This window comes from Dromaius novaehollandiae, chromosome 2, assembly GCF_036370855.1.
Source record: "Dromaius novaehollandiae isolate bDroNov1 chromosome 2, bDroNov1.hap1, whole genome shotgun sequence".
Taxonomy (NCBI): domain Eukaryota; kingdom Metazoa; phylum Chordata; class Aves; order Casuariiformes; family Dromaiidae; genus Dromaius; species Dromaius novaehollandiae.
The window spans coordinates 6,813,341-6,829,706 of NC_088099.1; the positions used below are offsets into that span (position 1 = coordinate 6,813,341).

Below are 16,366 nucleotides of genomic sequence, written 5' to 3' on the forward strand. Positions count from 1 at the left end.
ACTAGGTCATCGCCAGAGGTCCCTTCCAACTTCAACCGTTCTGTGATTCCATGAACGTTAACGTCCTCTCAGAACCAGCCAGTTTTCCTGGTAACATCACAGAAAATGGATTCCTACCTCCAGCCTATGTGGAATCATCAGCATTCAAGACCAAATGGCAGTGTGGAGGCTCAGTGGACTCAAATACCAAAACCCTTTAATCACAGATATATGCAATTTTATGACTTGCATGACTTCCATGTGCCACAGGAAGGATGGTGGGGTCCAGGAGAGAAGTCAGGTGGGTTAGTGTAGCAGATCCAGCCGTTCCATGTGCAGTCCTGGGGCAGGGACATGGTGTCCCATGGGGTCCTCTCTGCTCCCTGGCCTCTCTGGAGTTTGGAAGGATGGTCTCAAATCCTGATGCATGGTCGTGGGGTTCCCCACCAGAGTCTTCCTCCATCCTCTGGTTACCCCCAGAATCCTTAGTTATTGGATTGTGTAGGGAATATCTCACTGATGATTAGTCTGTTCAAATTGCCATCATTTTCTGATTTGCCCTCACTGTTGCTGGTGCTCGCAGTCTTCTTCCAGCCACTTCTGGGCACTTTTACACTTCTTGACGCTCAACAGAGTGTTTCCATAGTTGCCTATCTATTTCCTTGGGCATGCCAAAACTGTTCAAGGTTCATTCTGTTGCTTGGGACAGAGCTGATCATATTTCATCTACTACGGCAAAAAGTTAAAGTTCATGGGCTTATGCTAACAGCTATGCTAACTAGGCCTAACTCATGCTAACTGCTACAGCAATGGAGTAGTCTATGGCCATTAAAGGCTTTTCATTTTTTTTCCCCCCAGATTCCTGTGGCTGCCAGTGTTTCCTAACTTTTTCTATACTTGCAACTGGCTACTTGACAACTTGTCAATTGACTGCTCAAGCACTTAAAAAAAAAAGTGATCTCAGTACAGTTTTAAATTATTTATGATAGCAAAGTAGCTGAAAATTAGTCCACTCTTACTATGCAAAAGAAAATGTGACTGAACACTTCACTAATTGCTAAGACGGCTGGTCTTATAAGTAGTCATTAAGGAAACAATGTAATATAACCCAATCCTAAAATTTTTATGTGTTTGCAGTCTGCCGGTGACTCTAACGATGTTTTCCCAATCCCTACCATTGACTACAGAATTACTAACCTTTGGAAGTTTAGCAAACTTAGCTAAATGTTTAGCAGTTGTCAGTTGGTTGAGGCAGCAAGAAGAGCAGGCTTAACAGGTGCAGAAAGATTGATCTCACCCAGCCTGAGACATGTTAGGTAACTTGAGACAGTCAGTTACATCTGAGCTAGTCGTCCAGACTCAGTTTATTGTCGGTGGAGAAACACTGGCTCTTTGAGATGTGATTGAGCTCATCCTGAAATAAATGCCAAACAATGTCTCACCAGGCAGCTGGAGAGACAGTGGAGCGGTAGCTGTCCGGTTCTGAGATATCTGCAGTGAGGTGAGATGAATCCCACACAAAGTGGCTTTCTGGCTGAACACTAACCGCCTTTATCAGGTCTTTATAAATAATTTTGAGCACCTCCACACTGTGTTTGCGATGTTCTTTCGCCAGTGCTGAGAGCTGTTGCCTGTAAGTTCCCTATTGAAAGAGTGGGACTTTTCTAACTCTAAGTCTTCTTTTATACGCAGTGAGGAATGACAAGAGCATTTTTGAGCACCGATTATCTGACTTAATCTATGTTTAATTACAATTAGTTGGATTGTGCCCTAACCATTATTGATTGCGAAAGGGAATTTGGGGTAGCTAGATCAGCTGTAAACAACTCCTTTCAGTCAGATGCTGCTCTGGGAGATGCATCAGACAAGACCTCTCAACCAGGTCATATAAGGAGCATAAACAAATTTTGGAGGTTGAACCTGAAATATTTGAAGGCTGGTGCTATAGCTTAGTTCAGATAAGTTATGATAGTATAAAGATGGGTTAAACTACCGAGCCAATACGCTGTTCATCATTTCCCTTGACAACCTCAGTGGAGCTACACTGGATAGTGTTATTCAGATCAGAGTGAAACTCTTTTGGTCAGCTTCTATAGACAAAATGGGATGAAATAGAAATAGCATTTATTTTCCATACATAGATTTATTTTTTTGGGTTTTGTCTTTCAGCTTTCAAATTAAAGCAATATTTTACTTTTTTTTTTCTTATATCAGTGGTGCATGGTGGGAGGACAAGAGGCAAGGATATAGGGAAAGCCTTTTTCCCCGTTAGGACAGTGAAGCATTGGGACAGGTTGCCCAAAGAAGTTGTGCAGTCTCTGGCCTTGGAGATTTGCCTGGATAAAGCCCTGAGCAACCTGGTCTGGTCTCAGAGTTGACCCAGGTTTGAGCAGTAGGTTGGACTAGAGCTCTCCTGAGGTCACTTCCAATCCGAATTATTTTATGACTCTATGAAAAATGGAACATATTAATATATAAAAGCTATTTCAATATATGTTTTAAAGATCATTAATACAATGTCAGTTTGGTTTGATTAAACCACCTGCTTCATAAAATATAGCAATGTTTTTGAGAAAAGAATGGAACAGTTCTACAGAAGCTTTGAACTGCTCTGTTAGTTTATATCCTTCGTTATTTGGTTCTGGAAATATTTATCTTATCTATATAAAATTCAGACCCAGAAAGATGTTCCACAGCCCAAGGCCACTTCAGTAGCTTTCTTGCAAGCAGTGCAGCGGGCGCATCATGTGAAGTCCCATATCAATATTCTTGGCTCCTGATATAGCTACTGGGGGTACAGACAGCTAATGCAGCCTAGACTTTCTAACTTTGTTTTTATCCAGTGAAGATATGTAATGCATGGAGGCACAGAGTGAAAAATTATGACTATGCTGAAGACAACAATAGCATTCCAGTTGATTGAATGGGACAAAGCTTTTAACATACAATCTTCAAACAATCCTTATTCCAGTTACTTAAAAGAGAATTTCTGTGTGTACTATGGAAACCATAAATCAAAGGGATGGTTTTAACAGACAAGAACTGCAATCATCCAAGATAAAGAAAAGCAATGTAACAAGGTAATGATGTCCATTCTGTTCATACTAATTACCTTGCTCGTGCTGATCGTAGGAATTGTGAATGTATTTTCACCCCATTCCATAATATCTCATGAATTGAGTAAATCTGGTAATTGGGAATAACTTTTATTGATTAACTGCTGTTTGAATTTGGATGACTGTAATTACAACAAAAGGAGAAAAAATGTCTTTGACATGAATCTTGTTTCTTAGTCTGCCAAAACAGATACTCCTAAAAAGGAAAATGCATTTGGAAGAGAGCAATCTATTCTCAAAAAAAAAAAAAAAAAAAAAAATCAAAATAGAAAATATATTTGAAAGCTAAAATCACAAATCATCAGTATTTTCTTTCATTTTCTTATTATTCTTAAACCATGTTGATTTCATTCAGCACGTTCTGGTCCTGAATCTGTCAAAGGGTAAGAAAACTTTTCATTTTAATGAAAAGTCAACATATTGAAGTTCACACCATTCTGCAGGTATTTTGTGATTTGAGGAAAGACCCAAAATGTTCATTGTTGCTTCTGTAACATCAAGAGAAAAAAGGGTTTTCCAGTTTTTATATATATCTCTATTGGTCAAATTGCTAAATCTGGCCCTGGTCATATAAAAAAAAAAGTGTAGTCACAGCTGCACTTTGTCTGTTATCCTCCCTGAGACTATTAACAACAGAAATGATTTGGGGGATATTTTTAAAGAAGCTTGAATGAACCAGGAACATTTTTTCAGGATTACTCAGTGTTTAATAATGATTAGCTTCTATTCAGCAATAGATTGAGTACCTCAGAATTGCCCATGAATGAAAAGTGTAATTTAGCCTTCTGCTCCTCTGCTTTTGCTGCTGTCAATGGACATTTTGCTACTGACGTGTTTGACAGCAAGCACAAGCTTTTATTTCCTTTCCTTAATGGTTGTTCACATGTGGAGCCATTTATAAAACCACCTGTATCAGGAAAGACCCTCCACGCCTGATTGTCAGCTCTGGCCAAGGACAGGCAGACTCTCCTTGCACTTATGCTTCCCCCTAGCCCCTGTCCTAGGCTTTATCCAGCAGCAGCTTTGCTTCCTCGATTTGCCTGCTAATAGTCCTGAGGGAGAACAGCGAGACAATCAAAGTTTCTTTTCTGGGATTTGGAAGATAGTTTCAGGGAAAAAAGGAGAGAAAACCATAAAGAAATCTGCTACAAAACCAGAATTGTAACGGTGAACTTCTGGGATCAGGCAGACTTTTAGGGAAGTGCTGTGTGGAGGGATGGGTATCTGTGGATGCTTTGGCACAACGCACGGTAAAGCAATTATTATACTCCCTCTGTGCATTGCACAGAAATTGTGTCATTTCATGCATCATTCACAACTCTCATTACTGATACCACAACATCTAAATTATTCTGAGCCTGAACAAAGAAAATATCACTTTGGCTAGTTTTAGGCTTGAAAACTTGAGAGTGGATAATATCATTTTCAATTTACTATAATATCAGGAGATGCACAACTTCCAAACTTATACCTTGATTTTGAAAAGCTTGGAATATTTGTATTCTGTCTTGAATGTCCTTCTTCCTCTCCAGATATGTTACTACTCCCTGCTGAAAAGAGGGGTTATTTTTCACATTTATCATTTAGTATACTTCTTTAATAGGAGAAGTAGGCAGACTGAAAAAATTAAGAGATTTCATCTCAGTTAGTTTGTCATCAGGCTTTGGTTTGTCATTAGAAGGTTACAACAGCAGATCATCCAGAAGTTGTTCAGCAAGGACAGTTTAAACTTTCGAAGATGAAGTCTAACTGCTAGTTATGGGGTGGCCTTTGAAGGCCATGTGGAAGTAGTGGTGGCAGCTTCTGGATGGAAAGACCTGGCTGTGGGCCTCCAGTTTGATCTTCTTCTGTGCAGACGCAGCGGTGACCCATCCTGGGCAGTGGAGCAGAGGGGATCAGTTTGCAGTCTCCCGGGGCAACTGCCTTGATTCAGCAGCTCCATGGCTTCATACTGGATCAATAATGTTTTCCTATAGATCATAATCAACTGCAGGAAAATATTTTAGAGAATTCTCCCTCTAGAACTCTTGACTGAGTTTTAGCACAAGACTGCGGAACTGGATCGTCTTTCTGTGTGTAGTGTTTTCAGTTTTTTGAAGGACAGGGACACGTACTTTTCACTATAAATATATATGTAGTTCATGGGCTTGCTTTGGGGCTTTTCCCAGCATTAGGGCAGAAGACATACATATCCTCAAGCTCTCGGTTGGTGCCAAGGAGAGCTTGATCACCATCTACTCTCCTTTTTTAGTTAAAGAAGGGAAATATACACTATCAGAATGTTTTCCATGGGGCCTATTTTAGATATCTAATTTTCAGCTGCATAAACTGTATCTTTTTCTATTCCAACTTGATCTCCATTCACTATGAAGGGAACCTGAGGTGACTAGCTTAGATATAGATTTCTACAAAGTAGAGACTAAACTCAGGTAAAATTAGCGACACTCTTGAAATCCTAAGTTTGGATTTATTGTATGGAGTCATGTAGCATTTAATTGAATGAATCCTATCCAGTACCTAATCAAAATGCAGTATTACAGGATGCAAAATATTTATCTAATATAAGCTAACCTTGTTTGTTGTGACAGGTGTGCGTAAAACACAGACTTTGTGCACAATGCTTGTCAGGTCAAGCACTATTGCCCACAATAGCCTCAGTTAATATTGATAGTGCTAATGACTCTACTGGTCATGAGTTAAATCAGGTCTCATTTGTCCGCCAGTGGCAATGCTGAAGCCAGCATACACTTCTGCACTTCAGCTAGCTCAGCAGAAACATGATCAGTGCCTCTGCCTGAACGAGATAAAGTTTGCTCTGCTGGGTGATCCAACAGCATACAGGAGCAGTATTTGTGACGGGGAAACTTCAGCCTTCCCCACGGGACACCTCCTAAAACAGGCCATAGATCCTTCCTGAAAATCTGTGGAAGAAGCTAACATGTATTTACAGTATCTTCAGTTGGAGAAAAAAGCAAAATAGAAATCGTCTTTCCTGTTCTCCAGGTCATCCCCAAAAGCAGTGAAAAGTGGTAGCTTAGAAGAAGCTGAAGTTGAGAAGCCCTCTTTGCAACCTCTAAATGACATTTCTCTAGACAGCACCATACACCATCCAGCATCGAATGGGAGCGCAGCAAAAAAGATCTTCCAGAGACAGCTGAGGTGGTATTATCATCTCTAGCACCATTACCTTTCTCCTGGCACTTGGAAATTGCTCATTCCTTTGCTCACTTCCATGGCACCACCAGGACTACTTTTCCATCAAGTAGTTTCCACATATTTGCTGTTGCAGTTTGGTACATTTTACTGTTCCAGATACTGGACTAAAACAGCACCTTAAGTTTGTCTGAACAACAGCTCGAGAGCTCGTATGATAGTATGTACCTTAAGTAAGGTGGTGAGTCTAAATACCTTAAATTTCTAGAGATCTGTTCACATCCTATCAGCAACATGCAATTAAAAAAAATTCTGAATAGGCATCTCATTGAAAAATGTATGGTTCATATTATTTTTAATTTTCTTAGAATCCGATGGCTCAGAAAAATTAAACAGTTATTAAACACTCATGGTCAAACACAGTTGTTTAATTTTCATAGCTTAACTGTTTTGGGACTACTTATCTTGATTTCTCTTTTAGTTGCTTCCATTTTTTGGATCAAATCAGTGAAAGGAAGAGAAGAATGAAAAATGGCTGAGTTCTTGTTTCCTGGTACCAACAACTTCCGTAAGTTCACGTTTGAATCCTTGGCTGCTATTGAGAAGAGAATTGCTGCCAAGAGGACTTGTCGAAGAAATACCATAGACCAGAGACCCGAAGAGAAACCACGCCCTCAGCTGGACCTAAAAGCTTTCCAGAAGTTACCTGCTCTCTATGGAAATCCTCCTCCAGAGCTCGTTGGGGAACCACTAGAGGATCTTGATCCGTACTACAAAGATCGCAAGGTTAGAGCCAACCAAATTGTTTGGAGTTTAATTTGTTTTATTACATTGCTAAGATGTGTTTATGGAATGATTTATTAAAACAGCATAGGTTACATCTCCTTTGAAAAATTATCATTGCTCTTAAGATTATAATAATGCAGGTGCTTGGCACAGCTGAATGACATGGAGTAATCTTGTAAAAAAAGCTTAATTTTGAATTAGAAGAATTAAATAATATGAATTTCATTTGCATGGTTTATTCAGCACTTGGATCCTGCTTGAGCCTTCCAGATGGGTCTTGCATGGCATACGTCCATGTGACTTGTGCAGAAACACCTTGTACGTACAACACGTTCAGTTGTACGTAGCGCTCTGCTCCCCTGCAGAGCCGCTACCGTGTGTGTCCACCGTGAACTGCACCGAGTCTGGAGATTCGCTTGAAACTGCAGAAGCTGAATGTCAGTGGCAACAAATGCACTACTGGGCACGGGATAAAAAATACCTGTCTCACACTTGTACAGAAATCTCCGGTGTTGTTTTGATCAAAAGGACATTGTTAGGTCTGACTGTGTTAGGCCATATGCAGCTGAGTGAAAGCTACTGCATTGTAAACAGCATCCTCATCACTTTATCTGCTTTCTTCCCCTGTGTTACAAATATTTGGTGATTTTAATAATATCACATATATATGTATACGTATGATTGCAAGGAAGAACCATTTTTTCCAGACTCATGCCAGCTTTTCCATAAAGTATAACTCATGCAAAGAAAAACACTTTGGGGAGTTATAACCATGAAAGCAATGTCTCCTATTATTTACAAAAAAAAGCTGGATACAAGTAAATAAAATGGATAAAGGAAGAAAAAGAGGTTTTGAGTCAGGTCTATGAGAAATGATAGTATTTTTGTAGATTCTCTTCATTATTTTCTATGGTTTGAAACGGCACGTTACTTTCTATCATCTCAATGCTTCTGTTCCACTTATGCATGCAATAAATGATCATCTGAGTATAAATATTATTTAAAAACATGTCCTGATGAGTCCTTAAAACCAAGCTACTCCAGCTCCGTGTTCTAAGCAGAGTACCATTTTTAGTAAAAAACAGAGAAATGGGAAATAAACCATTGGAAATTAAGCTTATTGCTTGAGAAATGATTAATACTTTAACTGTTTTCTATAATCTTAGAGCTAGAGGATCACTATCAATATTAGCTTATAATGATAGAGGCTGCAATTCCTCCTTGCACCTCTACATAGTTTAACTCAATGATAGGTCCAACTTATTTAAAGAGAATAGTCATTAACAAAAGTAGTTCTGTGCACAACTCTTTATAAAGTGTAAAGTTTAAAAAGGAATTTGATGCTGAGATTTTTCTCCATTTCGATAGTTAACAGATATTAAGTCTTTCGTCAATTTATGACGAAAGGATTGCAAGGTATTACCAGGAGTCTTCCCATTTAAATGAATAGTTTAAAGTTAATTCAGTGTCAAGCTCTTGCTCATCATCACCCATAGCACAGGATATAATACAAAAATGTGTTTGCTGTTCAGCTTCCGGAAAGCCTTATTGGATGTTTCTTTATTTTTTTTTAAGATTTTCATAGTGCTGAACAAACAGAAAACAATCTTCAGATTTACTGCTACACGTGCCTTATGGATCCTGAGTCCTTTCCATCCACTCCGAAGAACAGCAATTAAAATTCTAGTACATTCATATCCTTTTTGTTGGCTTCATTCATTCTTTTTTATTACAAAGACCTATGTAATACCGTTGTGTTATATTTTAAGGCATTGAATGAATATAGTTTCTTCCTCACTCCAGATGACTGCTGATTATGAATTAACTTAGAAATTATTATTGTCTTGTGCTCTTGTTCTACTTAGAAATAAATAGTTTTGTGAGAAATGGGGGTAATGAAGACTGATTTTCTACCAATTCATGTTTTGAGAATGATCTCTGATGTTGACTGTCTGATGTCTCATAAACAGATATCTCATTCTGAAACCTTTCTCGGTGAGAAAAATTATAAGGTTCCCATCCTCTGTCTCATCTTTTGTTTGCCCCAAATGTAGGAATTAAATCTCTGCTTTTGCAACAGCTATGTCAAAGTTGATCAACCGCTGGGCAATTTCAAGAAAAAAGGCTGAGACAGGCACACACACAAACACACAAAGTACAATTTAGTCAACCTAGTTTCTTTAGGAAACCTGTTTAAAAAGTATATCTTTGATACATGAAACTGAAATTTTTCAGGGATGCTATTGCAGGGAGGAAGGATGCCTTTGGAATAAAAAGTTAATAGAGATCCCCCTTCACATCCAAATGCACGAGAAGTGGCCATGTGTGCGGAGCAAGCTGTGATAACTCTGAGCTGCCTTCGCAGCAGGGTGTGAAGTGTCTCCTCGGAGACTTTCCCTGGATGGCAAGGTGGATGGTGTTGGTACCTCAGTACTTGTGGTACAGCCCCCGTGGTTGTGATGATACTTGAAAGAGCCTACAGTTGCAGCCAGGACATCTTTTGGGGATGGAGAGGGCAAATGAGGGAAAAGGTAGGATTCTTTCACATGCACATTGACCTCCTGGCTTGCTGAAACTCCTGCGGTACGACACGAGGAGTGAGATGCAGCTCCAGCGCAAGGCACTTAAGCTTAGGTGTCAGTACGTGAGCTAGATGCCCACGTTCCCATCAGTCCCATGAAGTCAGAGGGGCCCAGAGAGCAGCCAGGCAGCTGCTAGAGGTGGCGAAACAGAAGCATCTAGTGTCCTTTGGGATGCCCAGAAGCAGCCTGGCACACTCCCACTGGCCCCCCAGAAAAACACAGGTCTCCCAGTTTATAGTCAATTTTGGGCTTCATCTGTGTGGTCTAGGGCAAGTTATTTAACTTTTATGATGAATATATTTATATAAATAGATAAATAAATAATATATTTACCTTGGTATTTTATAAGGAGTACATTATTATTATCACTATTTATATTCCAGCAGTGATCAAACTATTACCTGAAAAGTCCCAATCCCAGTACCAGAAAGATCACAATTTAATTGAAGATAAAATTCCAGAAATTACCCGGATCGTGAAGGGGAAGAGGGGAGGCAGAAACAGCACAGTGAAACACGTTTTAGGCCTATGAATTTGCACCAAATTTCTTTGTGCGAGGAAAGCTGAAGTTTAGGCTATTTGATAGCGGAGTTCAGTTCCCAGCTCCATTCAGTCTCTGTTTAGCAACTCCCCGGCTATAAAATGAAACTGAAAATGCATCCTTCCCCTGACTCTTTACTGACACTACCTAAAAATCTGAGGTGTTATGGACAATTTTACTAAGTTACAATGCCTAGAGCAGTGGATGTCTACCCCATATTGAAGTCAAGCTGTCAAAGGTAATGACAATAGTGTATTGTGATCTAATGTGAATCAAAATTGGTAAGTTCATGTGCATACAGTTCTTACATATGCTGTAAAGTCTAAATCAAATGTTAGCTGTACAACTGGTAAAATAGCTAGTTACATTTTCTGATTTGATGTCGTATTCTTTGCCTTCACTCCTGTGACCTACATTGTTCACTTGGTTTATTATGTGCACTATTATAACTAATTGCGTGTTCATGGCTCTGACTGAGTCATCTAAGGCTTCTCAATCTCCTTCTTGGAGCAAGTATATTGAGTAAGTATCTCGGGGTATGTATGTATTTTAATTCTGTAGTTTTAATTCATTAGTTAGCCATATATTGCATTCTTCAACCAAGATAGTTTAGAGGGGATTTCGTAGAGAATTTGCTTGGGTTAGGACTTCAGCATTTCCTGCTTTGAAGGAGAGGGTTTTTTTTTTGTCTTTAAATTCAATTGTCCATTACGATAATTTCGGATTTACAGAAGAAAGTGAGCGTAAGTTAAGTCCCACAAAAGTGCTATTGAACTGGAATATTTGCATCTTACTGCTCCATTTCGTTGTCCCATGTTCTAAAGTTACTCAGTGATTATTTGTTCATTATCGAGGCAAATTTCCCATTGGTGTCAGCACTGATCAGGCATATCAAGAGCCACTGTCTTTTCAAATTCTTTTGAATAACTTTGAAATGCTGAGTGTTTGCATGAATGAAACGTTCTGTCAGATGCTTCTGGCCTGCAGGACTCTGTTGGAAAGTAAAGCTCTTATCTTCAGCACTGCTAACACTTACTATATTACATTGCAGTAAATTCATGTCTTTAGAGTCATATTTAAGCTAGATAATCCTTTTTTTTTAAAGCATATTTCAGCTCTTATGCTTTGACAGAAAAATGATAGAATATGATTCCTGCCAGTTCTAACATATAAAACAAAGAAAAAGAATCCAAAAAAATTAGTTTTAAAAACAGTCCTGCAGTTGTTTCTGACTATTTCATGACATTGAAATAGTTGGGAATGGCAAACTTGTGTCCAAACAGGAACAAGACTCCGTATGGTATTAACGTATCTCCAGTTGATACTGGGTTGCTTCCCTAACCTCCTATGAGAGAACCAGAGTTGAATCTGCTGTTGGCATCGAAACTACTGTTCAAATGCATTTCAGTAATAATTTGAGAATACCTCTTTCTAAATGAAAAGGGAAGTGCTGCATCCATATAATTTCTTAATGCATTTTCTGACTACCAAATGAATGCCTTTTGAATCCTGTAGGGAGATCTCTGTCTTGTTGAAATGATAAGTGCACTCAAAAAGTCCAGAAGAGCTTTTACTGATAATTTTCCATTAATAAGAATAATTGCCATCTTAAATTGAAAATCCTGTACTCCTGTATTTCTCTAAGTGTTTTAAACATTCTGCACAGAAATGGAGGTTGCATGCCCAAAGTAAATAATACACAGCATATTGCACGTTTGCTTGGCCAGCTGAAGCCAGAAGAAGATAGGAATTTCGGTCATTATTTTAACATGTGTCCAGAAAATTTGTGTTTCTCAAATTATGGAGACTGACATGAAAACTTTAGAAAAAAATTGTTAAATGTCAAAAAAAACATGTCACAGATTTGCATGTTAATAGCCATACCTGAATTGTTGTCAGCTGCTGTCTCAAACTACATACTAGTCAGATACTGATGGAATACCTGAAATCAATAGGAGTCTTCCTATTACTTTGCTGGTTCCTGGCCTAGGCAGTGGATAGTCTGACTGTGTCTCTTATCCTCTTCTATTAATTGCTAATGCTCCTGTTTTTCTTTGGCACGTTTCTCCCTTAGATTCACTTTCACTAGCATTTACACTTTTGAATCATTGATAAAAATATTGGCAAGAGGATTCTGTCTAAATGAATTTACTTTCCTTCGAGATCCATGGAACTGGTTGGATTTCAGTGTTATCGTTATGGCGTAAGTGGGGACATATAAAATACAGATTACTCGCACTGGTGCTCTGTTTTTGAAGTTTTTACTGCAGTTGTGCAGAGGCAGTCTGCATGGGCACAGCACAAAACAGTTTTGAGGGTCACAGCTACATCTGAAAACTCTGCAGAACATTGAGTCTTCCCTATGTTTTATCGCCCACTGTATAACAGCAATATGTTAATCTCTCAAGACGGGAATAAAGAGTTGTGCAGAGCAAGCACAATTTTATAAGTTAATCTGTTCAATCCCGTTGCATATCACTCAATGCTCCTTTTACATGAATGGCTGCATTTCAATCAGTGCGATGTAATAGCAGCACTGTCAAATACAGATATACTGATAGTGTGGATGAAAATGTAATTTTGAAAATAGAATGATATGTATAGAAACCAGAATACTGGATTAAATTTGTGTTCTTTATGTCCAAAATCACAGTTTGAGCTTCAGTTTGCAATAATTAGAAAGTTTTTCTACTGGTTAGAGCCAGTACAGAAGGGAGATGGAATCAAACCATCTCAACCAGTGTTTCAGCCTCTGACTGCAATGGATAATTTTGAGTAATTTTACTGTTATCTTTGGTTATATTCTAAGTGCATGGCGTTTTAAGATGCTGACACAAAATCAGTTGTGCATAAGCCAATGACTACCTTATAGGGAAATTCTAATAAGCAAGAAATGGCTTTCTGTTTTGTAGCACTTCGGACAAACCCTTGAAAGTTTATTAATGCTTAAAATATACTAAGAAGGATTAACAGTTAAGAGTGGCCACTGTAAATAATTGCCCTGTTTACTCAGTTCAACAGCTCGACATGTTATGTCTTGATTTTACAGGTATGTGGGAGCATTTAGTAACTTGGGGAGTGTGTCAGTCCTTCGGACATTTAGGGTTTTGAGAGCTTTAAAAACTATTTCCGTAGTCCCAGGTAAGAAGCCTCATTTGTTGAATAATTTGTGCAATTTGTGGTTACTTCTTCCAATCAAAAATCAAAATGTTGGGTTTTGCATTTTCTTTTTCTTTTTCTTTTCTTTTTGTATCTTTACTGATTGCAGACACAGTTGAATTTGTAGACACAAATAGTGCCCAGTCAGAAAAATTAGAAACAATGTTGTATTCAATTTATTTTTATCATGCTTTTAAAGATTACAAATTAAGAATCGGTGGGTTGCCCATGTTTTCTTTCTGATCTTTCTGATCATATTCATTATTGTTTACAGTGTTCACAGATTCTTCAAAAGGTATCAGTATTGGAAATTTCATTTTAATTACACATATTCCTCTTTCTGGATGAGTAAAACTAGACTACCTCTGGTCCCTCATCCTTGCATAAATGTATTACAGGGAATAAAGGAACCTCTCTGTCACCTTGAATGTGGCAGGGTCAATCAAATGAGGAAAAATTATTCTCATGTTAGTCACTCTCTCCTCCAAACTATACAAATGTGATATGTGAAGCTCAGTTTTTCAGTCTGTTTTCCCTTGCATATTATCTCCCTAGGACTCAAGATCATTGTAGGTGCACTCATCCAGTCTGTTAAGAAACTTGCTGATGTGATGATCCTGACGGTTTTCTGCCTGAGTGTCTTTGCCCTCATTGGCCTCCAGCTTTTTAAGGGCAATCTGCGTCAAAAGTGCATCAGGAACTATACACAGCTCGGTGATATTGTTTATTCCAATAACAGAACATGGGACTCCTTTGAAATGTTTGTTAATGACTCAGGTGATTTTTCTTCTTCGCTCTTTTTAATAGGACACTATATACACATATGTGTGCATGTATAAACACCTGTTGCAAATTGCATTGAATATTTGGATTAATTGTTACCTGAGCATGATATTGGTCTTCAGATTGCTATAACAACTTGCAAACATCCAGGAATACTTCCCTTCCCTTCCTTGTAAGAAATAGCACTCCCAAAGTTTTCAGTAATGTCCAACTCTGTTTCCCAGAATGATATGACAAGAACTGAAACACACATTAGCTCATTATCTGATGTAATTCCCCAAAGTCTGGCTTTTATTCCATGCTGAGCAGTTTTAAACATCTACATTTTGCTGCCCAGTTAAGCACTCTGCAGATTAAAAGAGAGCAATTTGCCTAAAAGTCAGCTAAGTTACTTTTTTCTGCACATTGTATCCTATATACATGATATATATTTAATATCTTATTTATATTTTTATATATATATACATATGTTTCATGTATATGACTTGACTGACGCTGGTGATGAAAGACTAGAGCAGAGATCTGAAAATGTACCGAGCCATTCTCAAAGGAATTGCGACTGTAAGGTGCAGCTCAAAAAGGAAAAGCGTTGAAATGAAGGAAAAGCCTCAAAACACATGAAAAAATATGCACAAAGTGAACAGTGTACATACCCGAACTATGAGGAAAGTTTTGTCACTGCAGGAAATCTCCACCAGAGAATTCAGACACAGCAGCAATTACATAGGGAGAAAAGTGTTCTACCAGAGACGTACACAAAGAAGACATATGGGATTGCCGTTTGTATGCACTGAATGAGGAAGATTTGTTTGTATTTTTTTAATAAGCTGATAGACCAGGAGAAAAATGTCTTTATATAAGTGAGATGTGAGGAAATATTTTTTTGAAGAAGCTCTTGATCTTACCCAAAAAAAAAAAAAAAAAAAAAAAAAACCCATATAAGAACCAAGTCACTTACGTACACAAAATGTTAGGATAATCATAATTGGAAAGAAACTTTAAAAGAAACTGGGGCAAAGTGCAGAATACCACACAAAAGAGACAATCGATGTGACAGACTTTGGCTAGAGATAGTGATTTGCTCTGCCAAAGAAACAAAATAACAAAACCACCTCGTTCTTTCCTATTATTTATTAAATGTAGACCATTGAAGCAGTATTAAGGCAATGACCTGGAGGAAGCAGGGCTCAAGAAATTCAAAATCTGTGTTGCTTCACAAACTGTGCCTTGTTCATGTCCTGTGCCACACGTATTACATTGGTAATGATGGCAAAAAAAGATTAGGAAGGTCCAGGCAGGTGACATAGAGGCTAGGTGACAATTCCTACAGGACCCACGACTTACACCACTATCAGCCCGGTTCTCTAGTACAGGATTTTCTTGACTTTTTTTCACTGCCTGCTTTCGTCCTGACTTGGTGTGAAGATCCCATAGACAACCGGGAGAACTAGATTTTAGTATGATTAAGTTCTCTCTGTGAACCTTCGCTGCTCAATCTCCTTAAAAGACATTTTGTCAGTTTGCTGGAGCAAAGCCAAACAAAATTTTGGTGGAAAAGAGCCCAAATAGTGTCTCCTTCCTTTACAGTGCATTTACACCATATGATATGGCAAGAGAGCGTGCCGGCTCCGCTCTGAACTCTGCTGAGATTTGGGAAGCGCCAGGAAGATGCTAGACTAGCCTTGCATCCTGGATAATAAAACTACGTTTTAGTGGGGCTAATAGCACTGAAGCTATTACTTACAGTCTGCCGCTAGCTCAGGCATCAAACTCATGTGAAGAAAAATAGGGGAAGATGCCAAGAAGGGCACAGTTCCAGCATCCGAATGGTCAATGAAACAGGGCAAGGACCTGTTATCTGGCTCAGCATGGATATAAACCATGTGGATGTAAATGATATGTGGATATAAACCATGGCATGGCATGGTTTCTACCCACACAGCCAAAAGCTCTTCTCCCTCAAAACAGGGCTTGATTTGTGCAGCTCATTGGAAACAGAACTGGCCCAAACTACCCCAGACTGTGTCCACACACTGCTCTGGAGGAGTCCATTGCCACAGGCCAAAACTGTGCCAGAGACCAAGCTAACAATTACTAAACTTGGGATGGTGCTTGAGCCACTGCCCTCTTGTTATCGAATTACTTCATGTAGATGTGGCCAAAATGGAAAATATTTTTAAAATGTTCTCCTTTGTGGGCTGCCTAAACTCTGAAATGTATGCATGCACATATGCATGGGTATAAATGTAGGCAGGACATCTTGGAAT

At 38.7% G+C, this 16,366-nt stretch overlaps 1 protein-coding gene across 1 annotated transcript in view; it reads left to right on the top strand.

Moving 5' to 3' along the window:
* The first annotated feature begins 6,779 nt into the window (after positions 1-6,779).
* Positions 6,780-16,366, top strand: part of LOC112981587 (sodium channel protein type 5 subunit alpha-like) — a 35,992-nt gene continuing 26,405 nt past the window's right edge. Inside the window, exons 1-6 of the mRNA XM_026097347.2 lie at positions 6,780-7,034; positions 8,610-8,728; positions 10,572-10,679; positions 12,232-12,360; positions 13,207-13,298; positions 13,872-14,093. Of these exons, the coding sequence (XP_025953132.2) occupies positions 6,780-7,034; positions 8,610-8,728; positions 10,572-10,679; positions 12,232-12,360; positions 13,207-13,298; positions 13,872-14,093 (925 nt within the window). The remainder of the gene's footprint in view (positions 7,035-8,609; positions 8,729-10,571; positions 10,680-12,231; positions 12,361-13,206; positions 13,299-13,871; positions 14,094-16,366) is intronic.